Source organism: Rhopilema esculentum, chromosome 12 (assembly GCF_057945365.1).
Source record: "Rhopilema esculentum isolate cy_ngs chromosome 12, ASM5794536v1, whole genome shotgun sequence".
In the NCBI taxonomy this organism is placed as follows: Eukaryota; Metazoa; Cnidaria; class Scyphozoa; order Rhizostomeae; family Rhizostomatidae; genus Rhopilema; species Rhopilema esculentum.
In genome coordinates this window covers 9,042,657-9,062,890 of record NC_142826.1, presented here as the reverse complement: position 1 = coordinate 9,062,890, position 20,234 = coordinate 9,042,657, and the positions used below count along the sequence as shown (strand labels likewise).

Genomic DNA, 20,234 nt, shown 5'->3' with positions numbered 1-20,234 from the left:
GGCCTGTAATTTTGGTAAAAGGTTTTCACATGGCCCGTGCTTAATGCACATTAAATCTTTGTCTTCGGATCTGTCGTGACTGGAAGAGACATAATGTGAATTTTGATTGGATTCCAAGTATTGAATGACCAATAAATAAAATGAAAATCTCTGTTTTTGTCAAGTTTACTTATTTCAGCGTCAGTGAAAATTGGGGGGGGGGGCTAAATTGAGAGGGGGGGGCAATTAAATTTTTGCTTCTGAATAGGGGGGCTAATAAGAGAGGGGGGCTAAAAAGATATTTTACGGTAGTCAATAAAACATGCAACTTGGTCTCCCAAAATTTCCAAAAAATGCAACTATCAATTATTACCTTATAGTAGTCTCGTTCTCCAAGAATGGTCTCGTTTTAAACTAAAGCATCAGAATTCAGCAGCGTGGTGTTCCAAATGTTCGTGTTTTAACATTGATTTTTCCCCGATTGCCAGTAAAATGGAAGAGAAACCTCCACCAAAAGACCAATCTATTGATGAAGATATCGATTTAAATGAAGATGACATTGTTGAAGTTATTGAAATAACGGATGATGATGGTTTGGAGGAAGGTGTAGAAGACATGGGCCTAAACCAGAACTCGGAGGGTTATTTGGATGATGGGGAAGAAGAGGACGAGATTGAAATGAAAGACGACTTTGAAATCGAAGATGAGTCAAAAATTACCTTTCAAAAGCATAAAGGATCGGTTTTCTGTATCGCATTAAATCCAGCCGATCCAAAAATGGCAGGTTCAGGTAATTACAAATACATAGTAAAAACATTGATTGTATTTTTACATTTTCATTCACTTCCAGTACATTATCCGCACCCAGACTTACATTCTTTTGTAAAGGTTGCTTGTTGTGCCAAGGTTTTCATTACATGATTTTTTTAGATTACATGCTTTTTTTCTATAAGGAACCTACCTCAAGGCCTAGTTCCGAAAAATTCCTTATTCGTTGACCTCAAATAATTAAATTGTAGTACCAAAAGTTCCTTAATAGTTCCTTAATTTGTTTTGACTACAACAAGCCTTAACACTTAAATGCTAAATGAAGCACTTGACACACGAATAGCAAACAATCTATGCGAATATTGGCTGCAAATGAATGAAACCAGCTTTTCAGTTCTTGATGCTCGCAGTCATAAAAATTAATCAAATCGAAAAGTTCCTTAGGGATTTCGTTTTTAGGAGTATACCTAAGTTCTTCAAATATTTTGGCCTTCTACATGTAGGTTCCTTATAAAGTGGCTCCTTATAAAAGAAAGCGTGTATTTATGTGTATTGAATATTTTCGAATTGAACTGAAACCAACATTATCCTTTTTGCCCAAATCTGCATATATACCCCCCTCTAACAGTAAATCATGTGAAAATTTACCTTAAACGATTTTGAGCTTTTTGCATGCAAGTTTTATTTTTTGGCAGTTTCTATAACCTTTTAAAACTCCAAATAGGGATCCTGTTTTGCCACTGTTAACAGGAAATGCTTAACTAAAATCAGTTGTTGTATATATTCACGCATTGGGCTTCCCATTAGATTCAATCACTGCTTAGCAATATTTGTTGGTAAACCTTTAGGTGCTGAGGATGACAAAGCATATCTGTGGAATACTGACAACTGTGATGTAATCAAAGAAATTTCAGGACACAAAGATTCTGTCACATTTGTAGAGTTCAGTAATAATGGCAAATATTTGGCAACTGCAGATATGAGTGGTTGTGTACAAGTTTGGACAGTTGCAGATGGGTCTTTAAAGTGGGGGTTTGAATTTTCAGATATTGAGTGGATGTCTTGGCATCCTGTTGCCATTGTCCTGTTTATTGGCACTGTTGATGGGGACATATATATGACTGTACCAAGTGGGGATTGTAAAATTCTATCTGGAGGCGGGCAGAAGACAACTGCAGGCTGTGTTCTTCCAAATGGAAAGCAACTGTTTGCTGGCTATGAAAATGGAACTCTCATTTTATGGGATCTTAAAACAACAACTCAAGTGTTTTCACTTAAAGATGAATTTGGACATAAGGATAATGTGAACTGTGTATCAAGCTCTGCAAATAGCTCACTGCTAGTTTCAGGGTCTTATGACTCAACAATTAAGGTGATCAGTGCATCAAATGGGAAAGTGCTATGTAGTTTTGAGGCCGGGTTTCCACAGAGCGGTGAAGAGTCAGAAAACAGCAGTGTGGAGTGTGTAGCATTCTCAAGTGACACACAGTATGTTTTAAGTGGATCTCTGTCCGGAGTGTTAGGTATTTGGGACATCACGGCTCAAAGACTGAGACATTCATGTAAACATCCACTTGGTGCTGGCATAACAAGACTTTCAATAGACCCAACTGTATCATTTCACATATTCACTGGTGCACTAGATGGCGTTCTGAGGCTTTGGGATATTAGGTCTGGAGAATGTCTCAAGCAATGGTGTGGACATGCTGAAGCAGTTCTTGATTTAAAAGTTTCAAAAGATGGAAGGACTTTACTTTCATCAAGTGATGATGGAACAGCAAAAATTTTTGAAGTTTAATCATATCATAAAGCTGTTTTAATTGACAAGTATTTTGGATTTTAATGTCATCAGAAATAGATTCAACAATGCCTTTGCAAGGTAAATGTGAATTGCTTTTGTTACATCTCTAGGCTTGATACACAATGTATTCAGAATGTGTGCTAAGATTTGTTGTCAAATTTTTTTTTTATTTTAATCCTTATCAGCACAAAAGAATGATTAAACTTAACATTTGATCATAATCTATTGCACTAGATTTCCTAACACAGCATTTATTGATTTGATTAATTCATGTTTCATCAAATTGCATTACTGCTTGCAATAGAAAGACATAACTGACAGGGATGAAGCCAGCACTGAAAAGGTGGGCTGGCAACAGGGGTGAAGCCAAAAAATTTTCAGAGGGGTGCTGTATCGCTTTTTGCTGACAAAAAGGGCATGTCTCATTCTTTTGGGTGTGGTCATAAGATAAGTAATTTTATATGCTGATTTTATGTGTTTCTATTTCAACATTCAGAATTCTATACTTTGAATGTAAAGCATTTTTAGTGCCATACTTTTGGTGGGGAATTCCCCCCATGCCCATCCTTGGCTTCGTGCCTGATAATTGACTTGTTTTAAATATATTTATACGTGTCCTCTGCCAACCTTCTGCTGCATAACAATAACGAAAAGGCAAATGAGAAATTTAGAGTTGTTACTGTACCATGGTTCATGGAGATGTGCACAACAAAAATATCACATGTACATTGACAATTTTTTATTTCCATTCATTTTTTTAAGTTATAATCCTTCATTAAACTGAAGTTTATTATCAAATTTTATACAAATTCTGTTTTAATGCATTCCATTAAAGGATGTTTTAACATTATACTACATTACTCCTTGTTGTCTAATAAAGATAGGGGTTTCAATTTTAATGAGGGTATCAAAAGCTTTTCAATTAACAAGAGGGGATCAAAATAAGCAGAAAGGGTGAATTTTAGGATAAAATAATTTTGAGAAAAATAACATTGAATGATAAGCAGCTTCATTATGTTTAAAGCAAATGAAACAAAATTTTCCATTTCAGATACAAAGAAACTTTAGGTTGTAGAAAATCTTTCTGCATCTAAAAATTTACATGTGGAAATTAATCAGTTAGGGGTTCTTAAAGGATCTGAGGGTGGAAAAATGAAAAAAATAAACAAAGGGGACCTGTTTATTAAGCACTAAGAAAACATAATTGTAACACTATGACGACCACTAGGTCCAAAAGACCACTCTGTGACCATTATGAATATGAAAATAACAGTACATTACAGCTAACGGAAGTTCTTTTTCATTTCAAGCTACAATAATGATATTTGGCAACAAAATTCAGTTTGGAAAACTTTACTGTATACCAGTCCTATCAATGTTAAACTGGAAACTTATTCTGATGAAAAGAAACTCAAAGTGACCAAATTTTAGCAAATCATGAAAATGAAAGTACTTGTTTCTTTTTCAATGCATTAAAACTATAAAAGGACTTTCGAAGATTTGACATGTTAGAACTGCGACGATTCGGATTTTATAGTATCATGTCATTGACTGTTTGCAATTAAATATAGGGTACTGATTACAGAATATTTGGAGTCTTGATACTCCAAGTTCTACCCTTTATGAAGAGGTCATATGCATCGTCCTGATTGTATAACAACAGCAACAACATAAATGTTTATATGTGAGAGAAATGTGTTTTTCTGTGTATATGTATTGTAGAATTTTTAGTTCTTCAGAAACTCGACAAGGTCCCATGGTAAATCACCTTCTTTCAGGCCCTTCATTGGCAGGTTACGAAATATTTCTCTTTTGCAGTGATCTTTAAGCGTTATGTTCCTTTTTAACGGATACATCAGCTTCATCATTCCGATGTTTTGTCCCGTTTGGGGAGAAACCAGAAGATAATGATCCTTGCATTTGTCGATCAGTTGTAAAATCAATCCATCCAAAGAATTTGCTTTCGGTAAACCTGGATTTTTGTGATCAAGGCTGAATTCTTTGTCATTAAAGTCGATTTTCATGTTTGCTACTAATCCATCTCTTTTGTAAATCATTTCAAAATGTTTATAATTTTCATGGTAACTCACGAGGAATGTTCCGTTTGCCATTGACTCAAGGATACATTCACCTTCCCTTCGAGAAAGATTCGGCCAAAAATATTCCGATGTTCCAGCCATCACGAAAATTTGTTTTTTCCGCGTTTGATCGTCCGCTGCAGTTACATATTTTTCATCTTTTCTTCTGATGCAATTCAAGACGCACGTTAAAAAATAGTTTATTTGGGAAATCATGTTTGCTGTGTGATTTCCTAGTCTTGTACCGCAAGCGTTAAAAATATGCCAACAAATATCCCAACATATCGTATTTATGTTAACCTGTCACGATAGTTTTGCTGACAACAAAATATGCCTACGCATTGCGCTAAACTGAGGTAATCGAGAACTGTTTTGATTTGCCGTACGCCCGGTAATTCCCCCTAGAATACAAAACGCGTTGTTGTAAACTATATGTTGTAAACACACGCAATCCTTTGTTAGTCAAGGACACGTCAAGGCGTGTTTATCGCCAAAAAGATTAAACAAGTTTTAAAAAGATTTGTTATGGTTCAATGCATTCAGATACTCGAACGCCTAACCTCTTTTTGTGACCTAACCAGATGTTGAATGTAAATTTCTAATTTTGTCCCTCAATAATATCAAAAATTGTGCTTATAGCAAATCTGTTACGCAATCTTTTTGCTTTTCTTTTTGCGATTCTCGCATTTTTCCAACATGATTCGGTGCCACCGTACCACCCTTTTTTAAGAAACAGATAATTTCAACGAATTTTGATGTTCTTATTTTTTTGTATAATTTGAGGCTCAATTATTTTTAGTGCTGTTTCACTTCAAAATTGATTTATTTATTCACTCTCCAGGGTACCAGAGCCACATAAATCGAGCGCATTTTTGGCAAAAAATAGGGAGTATATTTCTCATCTGCAAGACTTTATTAGCCCCTCAAAGTCTAATCAAAATTCCAAAAAAACTGGAAAGTTATAATTTTTGGATAATACTTGCCATATTTCGTTAGAACTAAAGTACGGAACTAAAGTACGTTAGAACTTAACCTTTTAGTAAAATCCCAACAGTTTTGGTCTTAAAATGATCGCTCTCGAAACCTTATAATTTTACGCAAAAACCCTTAATGCAGTTCAATTTGAATCAAATTGCATAAGCTTCCTTGATTTTTCAGAATTTGTCACAGTATTTGGAAACTGTAGAAGGGAAGTGACAAATCGAAATAGATGATGCTGAACTATCCGTTCCTACCTGGGTGTAAGGATCCCAGCCCACTCCCACGGTGGACGTGTCAGGGCAGGGGTTATTCTAACGTGGTTTTGTTACCGTTTTGTGGTGTTGTAAATTTGATTTGTGGTGTTGTGATTTTAATTTTGTGGTGTTGTAAAAAATTTGACCCACTGGAAATTTTTTTTTTGCAAAATATAAGAAATCGTTTGGTAAAGCTATAAGAATTTCAAATAAAAAAACGTAACACAACAGAAGAACTATAGTAAATAGTCAGCAGGGACGGTTTTAAGCAACAATGATTGGGTTTTAGACACCAACTGGATTTCTGTACACACCTTTCAGGTCACCGTGGCGTAGCCAGGGTTGGAAGATTTATGGGGCAAAGAGAAAAAAGTTTTGCTGACCACAACCTTAAGAATTTGGGAAAACACCCTGTTTTGAAAATGCGTTTGAAAAAGCTATGGCTTTTTTTACATGGCAATGGTTGGCTAATCAAACAGTCACTTGTAGCTATTTATGACTGACCCCTACAACTGTCTGTTTCTTTCACAAATCCCCTAACCTGGGTGCCAGATAGAGTCAAAGGATGAAGAACGGGGAAAGGCATTGCGAAGGAGAATAGAAATGAGGATCTGGCACCCAGGGTACAATTCCTCTTACGCTTGTATTCTGAATTGTGTAAGGCGAAGCGAGTAGAAAATGATTTACGTGTAAAACTGATTTTCCAAAGTAGCCAAAAAACCTTCAAAAAATAAGTTAAAAATGTTTTTGAAGAATTTGATAAAGATATCTTTGTAGAGAAAGTTTGGACCTCTTATCTTGCTTTTTCATGTGCACAGATCCATCTATTTTAGTATAAAAGCTTTTTTCCATTTCTTTGCAAGGTAAAGTTTTGATTTCTCTAACATATCCAACTTGTCTGCAAAATGCATTGGACTTCTATAGTGAACCTTTGTCTTAATTGGTTGAATTTTTCTGAATCTTCTTGGCATACTTCTTGATGAAAGCATGGCCTTGTAAACCAAATATAGCTGTAATGATTAAATAAATGACGATATGATCTGGTATGATATATATGATATGACTGTTGATCACTTTTCAGCTGTTGCCCGGCAAGCAATGACCAAGCAGCAAGAATCAAATTACAATGTAAACATTTTCTGACTCAGTGACAACATAAATGTTTGCAAAACCAAAGACCAAGATACAACTTTTTGTCTGGGGGGCCAGTCCTGATAAATAAGTGTAAAAACAGCAATATTTTACTAAATACTTAAATTTTTTGGGGGGCAAGGCCCCTCGCTCCCCCCCGGTATCTCGGTCCTTGTGCAAAACAGCCGGGTCGCTCGATTTCCAATCATTCCTTCATCCTTTCATCTTTTGAACTTTCCTTTTCCAAAAAAACTGTCTCTCTTTTTCTTTTCACAGCTGCTGCATTTCAAGGCCATGAAGATGAACTATTTTCATCTTAAAGCTTTTTTGTTACTGCAAAAAAGACCCTTCCGATGTTCCGCTGTTCTTAAAAAATATTCAAAAAATATCTCCCGTTGCCAATATACATTATTGATGTTCCCTAGAAAACTCTCCTGATCTCTAGAAAACCAGGACCTCAATATAGGTCCTCCTATTTCCAAAGAATCTTCTTGCGTTTCGTTCAAATTTTGCATACACAGGGTAGATGCATGTAGATCTACTTTCACAACAACATGTACAAAAAACCAAAAAGGAAAAGGGTGTCCATTTACTCAAGTGCACAAAAGAGGTCCAATTTTCAAGAACAAAATTCAAATTTAATTTATGGAACTTGGCCTGTAAGCCCTGTTATGATAGCACAATAGTGACAATACACCCTTGATGACTGTTCCACAAACCAATGGTGGCGCCAGAGGGGGACAGGGGGGCTACAGCCGCCCCCCCGTCGGAGCTGCTTAGCCCACCCGTCGGAAGATATACGGAAGGAAATTTATAATTTTGTCGGAGCAAGATTTTGCTACCATTTATAAAAGTTTTACGAAAGAGGAGTAACTGATTACAAAAATCCCATTGAATATAAATATACAACTAGGTAACTCCTAAATAATTTACACATCATATTGGGGAACTCAACCCTCTCTTTCGGCATACCAAACGGCAATCGGACTATCAATATAAGTAAAATTCTTAAAGACCACTGGGACATAATTTTAAAGGATAAAAAACTAAGAAAGTATGGGAAAAGCCTCCTATACTAGCACTTTCATTTCATTTGCAGTCCGTCGGTTGACAACGATGACTGTTCTACGTTTTCGGTTGAATGACTGCCCTGCATGATTGACGATCCAACGCTTTGGACTGCCAGTCCTGCGTCTTGATGTCCCTCCACTTCATATTTCTCTTTGTCACGTCTTTAAATCGGAGTCTTGGTCTACCCTGATTTCGCTGCCCCATTTCTAGCTACTAGCACTCAACGGGCATGAAAACATTGGAGATCTAATAACCGACAATTGGGGACACATGGGTATGGTGTATTTGATTGTTATCATTTTCGATTTGATCCTCGTCACCCATTTTGGCACGTTAATATTTCAACTGTTAAATGGAAAACTGGAACCAATGAGAACCAAACTCTACATTACAATTTTTCAGCGTTGGGTGTGCTAATGACAAGAATGATTACAAGAAAATCTATTAAAACCGTCAAATGGCGTATTCCGCCTGTGGATATTAATTCTAAGAGTAAGATTGTATTGTAAAGGTAGAAAAAATTGATCCACTGAGGGCATTTTTCAGCGAAATAGAATCATCTGCAAGCTAGCAAAATCTTAACCTACCAAAGTAAAATGGTTCCTGTTCTGTTTAATGATTAAATGGCGTCCTTTTTGTTACTCAGAAAAATTACGAGCGTTGAGAATAAAGAAAAATCACAGAAAAAGGTCTACGAAGAACTTTCTAAATCTATGTCTTTTATCTTTTAAGGGACAGTTTGTTATAGTAGCGAGTCCACCACGAAAATATTAATCCCGCTCTAAGTAGCTACTCTTTCTTGTTTGTTAAATTCATGTCCTGTGATCTTAATGATCTTAATAACCACGCTCATCTCATTTGCTCCAAAATCTCCTATACCTACAGGTAAAATGACAAGTTGTCGGTAATTTGGGCAAGGCTTGATTCACTATTTGCGAATCTCGGCTTTCTTAAAAAAATGGTGTATTTTGAAAATTGTGGAAAAACATGTATGTTTCATATGTGTTCTTCATAATCAAATTAAAAAATCTCTCATATTCTTTAATGAAATAAGATACTAAAGTAGTATGATATGAATTACAGAGTAAACATTTTCCTTCAAATGCTAAGTTGTAAGTTAGGGGTCTGGAACCAAGCTACAGTAGGATCTGCATACTGTGTTGTGTGTCTCATTTCTAATATCTGATGTCATGAAATAGCTGTACTGATAATTAAAGGAAACAATCTAAGTAGCTAACTATGACCCAGAAGCATCAAGCAAGATTAACATTTTAGTTGATACTTATAGGTCTGTTAAATTTGTCTTTGATACTTTTGATACTTGGAAAATTTCGGATGGACCCCCGTATATAAAAAGTTCAAGTGACTCCCCCCCCCCTGTGCCGAGAATGGATCAGCCTCAAAATCCCGGAAAAACACTCACCTTGTAGTTGGATCAATTTGCTGACTGCGTTTCCCCCTTACTTTTTAGCTCAAGTATTGTATCAAGGTTGTGGCATTGAAGACAATAGTGTCAAACTACCAAAGGAGTTTGCAAACTTGTATTAAAAAACCCATACTCCCCACACCAAAATGGGCTCCAGCGAAATTATAACTTTTGAAACATGGCATATCTCTTAGACTAAAACCAAATTTAAATTTCTCCACCATACCTTCCTTATTCTTTATAAGTGTGTATACATCCAACTCAACATCTCTTATAACGTTAATCAGCACGAGCACACTTAAAAATACACTGAGCATGCGTGAGTAATTAGTATGCATACATTACCCTACCACATCTTTTCCATACCCAACACTCCTTTCCGAACCCACTTGGGACTTTTGGGAATGGGACCAATTAGGATGTCACACCCTCCTTTGTCAGTAGAAAACTGTTCCTTCTGTCGTGTCAAGCTACTTTTGTTTGAGAACGGTTCCAAAAACTTCATGGACTTATTTAGAACAGAAACAGTGCAGGCGTAGTGAACAGTGGTTGTTGGATAGAAATAGCATAAATCGTGATGTTTACATTTTCTTTACAATCGTGAATACAGCTATCGAATAGCTGGTATTTTCGGCAGCGACTTTAAGTTGATCTATTTTTAAACAAGCTAAGATGTTTGGCTAGAGGCCACATGTCATTGGGGATTCCCTTGGTGGATAAATTACATTTCCCACACAACCGGCATATCATCTGTCCAGCTTTCGCTGAGTCCAAGAGCATGAAACTGTTCTCTCAAAAGCCTAGGATGTGGATAAAGAAGTTGCGGAGATGTTCGATTAGAACAAGAAAGGACGAGCACCAAAATAAAGCCGTTAGTTATAAATGCGAGAACAATGCTATCAGATTTATCGAAGACAAATACGTATTATCTACTGTAGCCTGGTATTGGCCTGATATCGATGGATATAGTGCAGCACGACTACTTCATGGACACAAAAACGGAACATTTTTGGTGCGGAAAAGTTCTATGGCTGGGTTTATGTTTACTTTGACCTACATTATCGATAACAAGGTAGGGAACTTGCGTGTACACTGCAAAAACGGGTTGTTCAGCTTGTGTTTCCACGACCTTTTGCAACCGAGAGAACCAACATTGCAAATGCTTGTAGAAAAACTGGTAGCGTTTTCAAGTAATGGCTCGTTTATATGTGGACTTCGACGCGAAACAGACGGCAAAAGTACCAATGTTCCTCTGAAACTTGAGACTCCTTTGCGTCGTAACGTGAGTCTGCAGGATCTCTGTAGAAAAACCATTATGAGGTCTCTCTGCAATGCAAACGATGTTTCGGAGTTCGATCTGCCTGCAAGTATCAAAGACTTTCTGCTGGAGCTAAACGATAGAGAATGAAGTTCTGCATTCCCCATGGTTCGTTGAGAATCCCTACTTTGCACGGAGAAGAGTGCCTTCTAGCCCTTCAGTTCGTGCATGTTATTGAAGACACAACAAATGCCTTTCGCGGCTTATCTTTAGAAAGAAGATAAAAACCTCTTTTATCATTATCACCGAACAACAACAGGAAACTTTTTGATATTTTTCGCGAAGGGAAGTTTCAAACGAACTATCTTGCGTATATGCTTCACAAGGAAATGCTTCACAAACTGTTTTCGTAGTCCTTAACATCTTAAAATTTATGATATACCAATCTATCATTTGAATCATTTCAATTAAAAAAGACAGGTTGTTTTGTTGCTAAAGCACATCTGTTCTTTATTCCATCATTTGTTGATGTAATAAAATGCATTGTGGTAATTAATCGTCTTGTAATGGCATGGTTGCCCAGCCCAGCATATAATTAACAATTTTATGCCCAGACACGCCCATATTTCTCTCGATATCCATTTTCGATGTCCCTGTGGATTTTAGCTGTTCAAAACAGAATCATAAGCCCTAACACCTGCCTTTTATAATCCCGTCCGTGTGTTCAAAAGTGAAGTTTCCATGTGTTAAGATTCATCAACTTTTAATAGGAGACGGCGATACCATTTTGTTCAGATGTGATAATGCATAGTCCATCGAGCACCTTCTTAGAGTGTTTATTGTTTCAAAGTTAATCTCACACCATAAACTATGCTCACACATATCTTTTATGCTCTGTAGCAGTGTAGATGAACTATAGGGAGATTTCAGGGATAAAAACGTAGGACCATCAAGATAAAAGTAAGGGGCATTTGTCTCGCCTTGAGTCAGTGAATATGTTTTTATCCATAATCTTCAGCTGCTATTACAGGGCCAAAACTACAGACCAGGGATATGAAGGAGTGCGAATACAAACCAAGAAATGCCTCAAGACCCTACAGTTCTTTATAGAACAATGTTTAGCTCTAGGGCCTTTTTAGTCGTTCAGCCAAGAACTAGCCCCGCCCTTTTGCTGGGCTAACGAAAAGTCCCCTACTCTACTAAGAAAATTAAAAGTATTCAATGTGATCGCTCAAAGTATCTGTGTTATTCGAGGCAAACGTTGAAAACCTAGATAAAGTCAGTAGAGCCACACCGGTGGATACCACCAGTTTCGTTTTGCAGGGAATATTCCTTTATTTGTCCTTCTTTGTCTTGTTCGAAGGTTCGTAAGAAGATTTGTAACAAGGTTCGTAAGATTTCCTGTTCTTTCATTCATTCAGGATGTGATATTTTTTTAACTTCTATTGAATTCTACAGTGAATTCTTAGAAACAGCACAAAAATTAATGACGAACTCTGAAACACACGTAATATATTTCTTCGAGCTTTAAGTTTAGTGCATTTAAATAGTGTTTACTCGTTTCTTCTGAAATAAAATCACCTTAAAAAGTATCTCAATGTTTTCATGCAGTAACGTTAGTTTTTTGGCTTTTGAGCCCAAGTACAAAGCTTATAATGGAAAATTTCCAATTCAAAAATGAACTACAAAAATAATACTGTTCAATTGCTTCTGCTTTGTCACTTCGATTCTCTACGGTGATTCTCCGACAAAGATAGGTATAATTTTTCTAAATTATTTTTGCTGACGACCGACAAAGGATAAACTGTTTCTAAATTTTCAAGTAAAATGGAACACACCCCAGTAAAGAGTTTTCTTCTGTACCCAAAGTAGAAAATATTGAAATAACAAATCATTTTTTACAGAAAAACACACTTAACAAGAAAGTTTACAGCCACCCCCCTCCCCCAGTATGAATTTAGTTCCGACGGCCCTGATGTGGTTGTAGAAAAATCATTGTTGAAATAAGAACCATATCAAGAACATGCCCAGCTGACATTCAAAATGTCAACCGAAAATAAGAGCATCGAGCCTCGACATAAATTATCTGGTTTTTGCATTAAAAATAGTAAATGTTTTGACGAAGATTTTGCCAGACCAGAAATAGGCGGAGTTATCTCCTCCATACGTGGCCTGCGGCCGGTGTTCAAGATTCGGGTTTGATCTTTTGTAAAAAGTTATTGTCCATGTCGTTTAACGAAAAGTGGCTTTGCAAAATCTGCCGTCACAAGAAGAAATTTGACACAAATTTGCTGCTATTTTGCAATCGTTAGATCAAGTTTCCAATTTTGGCTGATAATTGCGTGAAAAACATAACACAAGATGAAGGCTGTCGCTTTGATATTTACCTCTCGATATTGGAGGTCAAAGACCTTTTTTGAAGTTCTGCCAGGTAGCGTGGTGCTTGCATGTTATTTGGCGATCACAAAGCATTTCAAATGTAATTTCGGTATCTTGAAAGCTGCAGCTCTTACAACGGTTCTGACTCCATCCCTTCAACCATAGTCTGCACATCCTGCATACCTACCGACAACACTCATGTACACTCTTTTTTGAAGACCACAAATCTCAAAATTGGTCGGAAGTTAAGAACAAATTAGAACAGACAGGGGCTGAGCTAATGCCAAATGTCGTTTTGAACAATATCATGAAACCCTCCGTAGAAATTTCATCTCGAAATCGAGGAATTTTGCCATCTAGGGGTGCTTTTGCTATGACTTTTCAAACTTTGTTGGCAAATAAACGATGAGCTAGCACCCTATAGAGGACACTAGCTAGCAGCTGCACTGCTTACACCCTAATTATCTAAAAACAAATCAAGAACAATCCAGCCTCAAATTTTTAAAAAATCTAAGAAAAGCCAGCCAAACTTCAATATACGGGCTCTTGTAAAAATGTGTGTATCCGATTGGCAAAGAAGTTTGACATAAAAACTATTAATTTGAGTTTGACTCCATTTTTTATGCAAGAAATGTTTAGTGAAGATATAGAATGAATAGTCTAAGAAGAAAGAATGAAGTAAATGCTGCGACAAAAAGCACAGAAGTAAATACGCACGAAAAAACTGCTACTGTGTAGACAAAAGGAGTTCGTTTTCACCTTAGGACTCCATTGGTAACATTCTAATAGGCAAGCGGCACTGATTGGTCAACCTTTACAGTCATGTGCTCGTGTTTCTGATTGGCCTATTTCGATCCACAACTGGGTATATATATTTCTTAGCGTAGAGTTTTCGATCTATGTTCTGACGTTTTAAACTCTGAAGAGTGTCAGACGAAAAGCTTTAGTTTACTAAATGTTTGCTTTTTTTCAAAGCTATTTACAAGTTTTGTACCACCAAAAGATTGTTTACAGAAGGAAATAGAAAATACAAACACGAGATCTTTCAAGAGTAGAAGAGAGTTATGTTACTGGAACCTTTCCTTAAATTATAGAAAATTTTGTAGACTAACGCAATTATTACATAATTGAAATTTAGGTCTTACTATAGCTTTTAAGTTGTAGAGATTGTAATTCAATTTTCTAAAAAAGTTGTCATACCCTAAATTATTTTTTTAACCCCCCCCTCTCATATAAGTCTCCCTCTCGTATTAGCCCCCTTTTCAGAAGGAAAAATTTAATTAGTCCCCCTCTCAATTTAGCCCCCCCCCTCAAAACTTTCACTGATGCCGAAATAAGTAAACTTGACAAAAAACAGAGATTTTCATTTTATTCATTGGTCGTTCAATACTTTCGCCTCAAGTCAAAACCACACCATGTCTCTTCCAGTCACGGCAGATTCGAAGACAAAGATTTAATGTGCATTAAGCACGGGCCATGTGAGAACCTTTTACCAAAATTACAGGCCGTTGGTACTCCGAGGGATGAAGTCGACCTTTTCGAATGCTCAATTTCAGAAGGCAACATGGCCAAGAAGATATTTTAGAATTAATAATTGATGAAGATGACGATGACAATAATATTGATATAGAAGGCTGATTTGATGTTTTTAATTTCGCAAATAACAAAAAATTAGTTTACCACTACAAATGGTTTTTTATTGCAAAATATTTACTAAGCCCCCTCTCTCAATTTAGCCCCCCCTCTCTTAAAAGCCCTTCTTTAAAGTGCTGAAAAACAACAAGCCCCCCCAGGGGGCTTAAAAGAGAATTTACGGTAAGGTGTAGCTGCAATCTGTAGCTGTAAAGTTTTTATTGCCAAAACAAAAACTTGAATTGATAATGATAGCAGCTACATCATTGTTTTTTTGCCTTTGTCTTGGGGTCCAGGTAAAACTTCCCTTAGCACTAACCTTTCCCCGAATAATGCTTTTTTAAGTAAAAATTCAAAGATTAAGCACTGGCAAGTCAAATGTCATCAATAGCTTTTAATGCCAATGTTGTTTACCTGACAGAATAATGAATCTGGAAGCCGCGCCAGATCACGAAGGGTCGAACACTGTTCACTTTCTATAACTATATTTTCGATATTTGCCCTCTTGTGCAACAGGTAAAGTTGAAGTGACATTCCCACTCACCGCGTAACCACAATACGACAGAACTGGCACAACAGCAATAATTGTTACAATTTGAAACTTTTGTGGCTTTTGTCGGCCACTTAAACTCTTTGCACTTTGACAAAGAGCCGTCTATCAGTTGTTGCCAACTACTTTTAGTGGGAAGTGCATCCAAATACTAAAGGGCATTCTTTTTATGGTGTTCACCCGCCATAATTGTTGAAGTCCAGTTTAAGTTAAAGTTCACGCAGCTGTCGTGTCTTTTGCAACACGAATCGGTACACATTTATTGTTGTTACGGATAATTGATGTTGTGCTATAGGGGGGCTTTGGGAGTTCCCCCTTGATTAGGGTGAACTCAATTTCCACTTCTTTCAATTTCATTGTTTTTTAGACTTTTGAGAACCTTGTTGTTGTTTAATCGTAACACACCCCTGGTACGATGCTTTCTTTCTACATTTCTACTTTGTGTTAGCACATTTCTTTCACGTGCTTTAATTCATCTTGCTGCGATAGGCGCAGACATTGGGACGCCCGGAAACGCCATGAAATCTTTTTTTTGGGGGTGGGGGGGGTTCTGCTTCAAGGATTGAAAATAAATAGTGATAAAGAAACTTGCTTGAGGTTTCCAAAACCCGTGTTTATTGCCGGATAAAAAAATTGTTGTGTCATCCTTACAGTTACAATTTATGCTTTCGGGCACAAACATCCACAGATCACTCAAGTTATATATTTAATAAGATAGCTCCGAGTAGAGAACCTTGTGGTACTCGCATGTTGTCCTCTAACAGTAAGATAACCTTGTATCAAAAAGTGCAAGAACACTTTTAAAATTATACGCCTTACCCTATCAGTATATATCATAACCCCCGTAAAATCACTCCTCGGCAACAAATATCATCCAGCCTGTGTTCCAGACCCCTAACTTCCAAGCAAGTCACTAGAGATTCCCATGAACGGTAAATAGATAACAGCCCAAGCGAGTCGACCAAAAAAGCCTCTTGTTAAATAGATTCAATGATATCATCGTGATTGAATTGAAACGATGTACAAAAGGTCTATTTACCTTCTTAAGGGATGTAGAGACTTGAGCGATGTTCCAGGCACACTCTTAATTTGCTCAGTTTTCATGTAAATCGCTAAATTTGTTACTCTTGGCTAGCCAGTATAAATTGAAACAATCGTTTAATGGCTGCTTTTATATGAGTGAACTTACCCTAAAGCAGACTAACATTAAGCAATTTCAAGGATTACATGAAAGATAGATAAAAAGCTACTACCTAGCTTAAATACATGCGCAATTATTTTAAAGTAGCCAATTCGTAATCATTTTCTATTACTATGGGAGTGAATACCAGGTTTTCTGCCCTTTTAAAACTTAATAGTCTGAAAGCATAATGGTAGAACTGATATCTGGAGTATCAAAATGGTTCTCAAGTCGAAGCTTAGTTTGTTTAAGATACATGATAGTCTCCCATGAAAATAGGATAAAACTTGTTAGGAGTTTTATCAATGTCAAGTATCCCGCCAAAGTCTTTCTGGCCTCGAAGTTTACAAAGAATAAATTATAAAGGTTGATTTTATAAAGCGCCTCTAAATCATACAATATTCTGTGGGGCATACTATTCATTGGTACAAGTAAGTTACATCAAATGAAAATAATTTTTCCAATTACAATGAAGACCCTTAAAAGTTGGAGTAATTTTCAATAAAAATGATAGCTTAAATGCTGGGTCAAAAATGTGCTTTAACTGCTCTCTTGAAAATAGTGATGGTTTTCGATTGACTCATATGGAGAGGCAAAGAGTTCCTAGTTAAAGGTACGACACATTCAAATGCTCTTTCATCAAAAGCCACAGTTCTAACTCCAGCAACTCCACGTAGGGACTGGCGAGAAGTAAAGGGCGAAGAAACAGAGAGCATCAGTATTGGGAAATGTAATGTGATAGCATATTAGTAAACTTTCTTTTAAACCTGAATCAATATTTCTCCTTGAAGACTGTGTTTTGTTTTTGTTTTGCCAACAGAGACAAGCAAGAAGCAGAATTAACAAAGGCTAACATTAATCTTAGATAGTCTGGGTTTTAAAGATGGGAAGATTATATTTCTACATAAAAATCATCTTTAAGAATAAACATAGTCCAATCTTATTCTTTTTAGAAGACTTGGAAAACAACTAAAGCTGAGGGATTGAATTAAAAACCTAAGCAAAGGTATCGAGTCAAAACTGACATCGACAGAGTTACCATGTTGACGTTCCGAAACTGCTGTGATTTGAACGTTTATGATGCATTACGAAAGTAGTACCTGGGAAACAAATGGGAGAATTATCTTACCCCATCCCAGGACTCGTACCACAGGAGGCATGGCCTCGACTCTGTTCGCTAAATAAAAGAATGAGAATAGCTAGAATTGTTTACATAAATAAACCTTTAGATGACAACGAATACATTGAACCAAAGTACAAAAGTAAAACAGCTTCATTTCATTCTCTCGCTCAGTTCTAGCTGACCCTTAATTGTAAAATATTGAAAAAAACAATGGTTTGATTTGTCCCATTTGTAGCAACATAAATGACAAACATAAAATTTGCCCTGTTGCTGTGTCCCTGAAAAACACGCAACTGTCATGTTCTCTAAATGTATGACGGTGCATCTTATTACCACTGGGCCATCAAGATGTTCCAAGCAAAAGTTTTAATAATAAGATTATTTTCAGTGTAGGCAAGACAACGCAATGTAGAAGCAGGTATTCGGGGATTCCACTGGCGGCCACTGTCAGATATTTAATTAATGTTGAATTCGCCAAGTTGACAACAAACTGGATAGATTCATAGCAAACAAAAAACACACCAAACTGGATAAATTTTCAGCAATCAAAAAGCATAATCACCTGCCGTATAATTTTTTATGAAAAATTATTTATCGCATCGAGCATTTCTATTAGCGTTGCATCCAAACGGCTTGAAATCGGTTTACGACAAAACTCAAAATAGCAATAACATATTTGTTTTCGTAAAAACTATGTTTATTGAAACCTGGTTCATTTGCGTCATTTGGCCCTGGACGTTGCTGCGTTAGGCTGGCTTAACGAACATCCCAGCCCTTTTCTTCACTTCAACAGAGTTTAGAGTGTATTGCCCTAAGAACGACTTCACAGGAACATTTTTCCTTTTTGTTTGAAGTTTGTACAACAAGAGCTCAAATTAAAGCGAACTTAAGTCAGTATTTTTAGCTATAATTAATCCGACGAACGTATACAAAGTTTTACACATGTTATAAGAATGCAATATTGCTGTGTAATTGTGTCATTTCTGGTTCCAAGTTCCTTATTTGATCCCACCCATAGACACAATATCAAGTTCATTTGTTTGATTGGGAGTTTCTCATATCATATTGGCATTTGCTGATGTAAGTATTGTAAATTGTGAAATATGCAACAGTTTGATATCAAATAAAAACTGAACAAAAGTTTATTGTTAATCAATGGGGCTAATCTCCTTGCTTTGCTGCAAATCCCGCCATTACTGCTGTCACTTTCCCTACTACAACTCATCAAAACAAGGTTCAACAACTAAGATATGATAGCATAAATTTCACCAAAAAATGAAGCAATCCTGGATCTTGTCTCGCCTATTTTCATACGTTTCCACCATGTTTTTCTAATTTAAGTTCATGAATGCAACTGCTAATGGCTGCTAATACTTTTTGAATCAAACTTTCTCACTATCATCAAAACTGCACTGAAAGGCACATTAGTCCTTTATACAACAGGTATAAGTTAAATTTGCGTATCACTTAACAGACAAATTTAAACGTCATCTACGGAAGGCGAGGTTCTCTGCCTATGGTTTATTGTATTGATTTGTTCAAGGCCTCTATACATACTGTGAGCATGTTTGGCGACCATAATTTCTAATAAAGTGCTAACCTGTTCCTTGCCTGTTCTGTAATTTGATTGGTTCAAACGAAGGTGCTTTTGCGTTAAGCAAACTGCCTATTATAAGTATTGGACCAAATATTGATCGTTGAGGAACTCCTTGCTCTCTCCTCCGTTCAGTCAATAAGATCAGAGCTTTTTTTACCTTTACCTTAAATGGTCTAGGAAACTAACTATGCACATATTTTAAAATATTCAAACTCTATCACTACGTATTGACGTTCGACAGATCATTGGCTTACTCTTTCTTCTTCTGATACACTGGCCCCTCCAATTTGCTTAAGTTTAAACTACATAAGATAATTAAGATAACTAAGTTTAGCTCATACAAGGTAACATTTTTAGCTCATACGATAGACCTCTCAATTCCTGGGAATTTCCCTTTTCAAAATCGAAATTAGAGAATTGCTTAATTAAAACCATATTTTGATCGATCCAATCTGCTTTGCCTTCTTAACTCTTCTGTCCCTCATTAAGAAATAATTCAGCTTGAAGACAAAACTGCTATGTGAAAGTCTGGCAAAACAAAAGAAAACATCTTGATTCGGTGATGTGTTGTTTTGTTGGCAAAAGACAGCTGCTAAAGACATCTTACCGGCTAGTGGTTTACTGTTTATAGTTTGGTACCAGATTAATGCTTGGTGCTTTGTACCAGATTAATACTTCAAATATGCCATATCATTTTTTGTACTGTTTAATCAATTGCAAATAACTACGGAGGTAAGAATGTTGTTAACATAATGTATCTTATTACAGATGTTGGTAAGTACAACGAAAAAATAATCAGAGCTAATGAAGATATTTCCTTATTTAATTTAAGAATTAACCATATGGTAATAATAGATGTTTTATTCTCTAGTAGCTAAATTTCATTATACAAATACAGCAGCGGCCAAATAGGTACTATTTTACAAGTAACCTAGAACAAAACTAGATGCATCATAAAATTAGATTTGGCATGTTTGATTACCTTGCTCAGTAAGAATAAATACCTTATGTTTTATGAGTGATATT

At 36.4% G+C, this 20,234-nt stretch overlaps 3 protein-coding genes across 3 annotated transcripts; 2 read left to right on the top strand and 1 right to left on the bottom strand.

The window, feature by feature from the left end:
* Positions 1-376: 376 nt before the first annotated feature.
* LOC135681424 (angio-associated migratory cell protein) lies at positions 377-4,052 on the top strand. Its single transcript, XM_065195894.2, has 2 exons — positions 377-769; positions 1,596-4,052. Exons 1-2 carry the CDS (start codon positions 472-474, stop codon positions 2,543-2,545), a joined length of 1,248 nt encoding a protein of 415 aa, XP_065051966.2. The 5' UTR covers positions 377-471; the 3' UTR covers positions 2,546-4,052.
* Positions 4,053-4,275: 223 nt separating this feature from the next.
* On the bottom strand, positions 4,276-4,728 carry LOC148958747 (uncharacterized). Its single transcript, XM_089111859.1, has one exon. The coding sequence runs from the start codon at positions 4,726-4,728 to the stop codon at positions 4,276-4,278; it is 453 nt and encodes a 150-aa protein (XP_088967985.1).
* Positions 4,729-10,180: 5,452 nt separating this feature from the next.
* On the top strand, positions 10,181-12,693 carry LOC135681425 (suppressor of cytokine signaling 3). The gene has a single exon (XM_065195895.2). The coding sequence runs from the start codon at positions 10,181-10,183 to the stop codon at positions 10,895-10,897; it is 717 nt and encodes a 238-aa protein (XP_065051967.2). The 3' UTR covers positions 10,898-12,693.
* Positions 12,694-20,234: the final 7,541 nt, after the last annotated feature.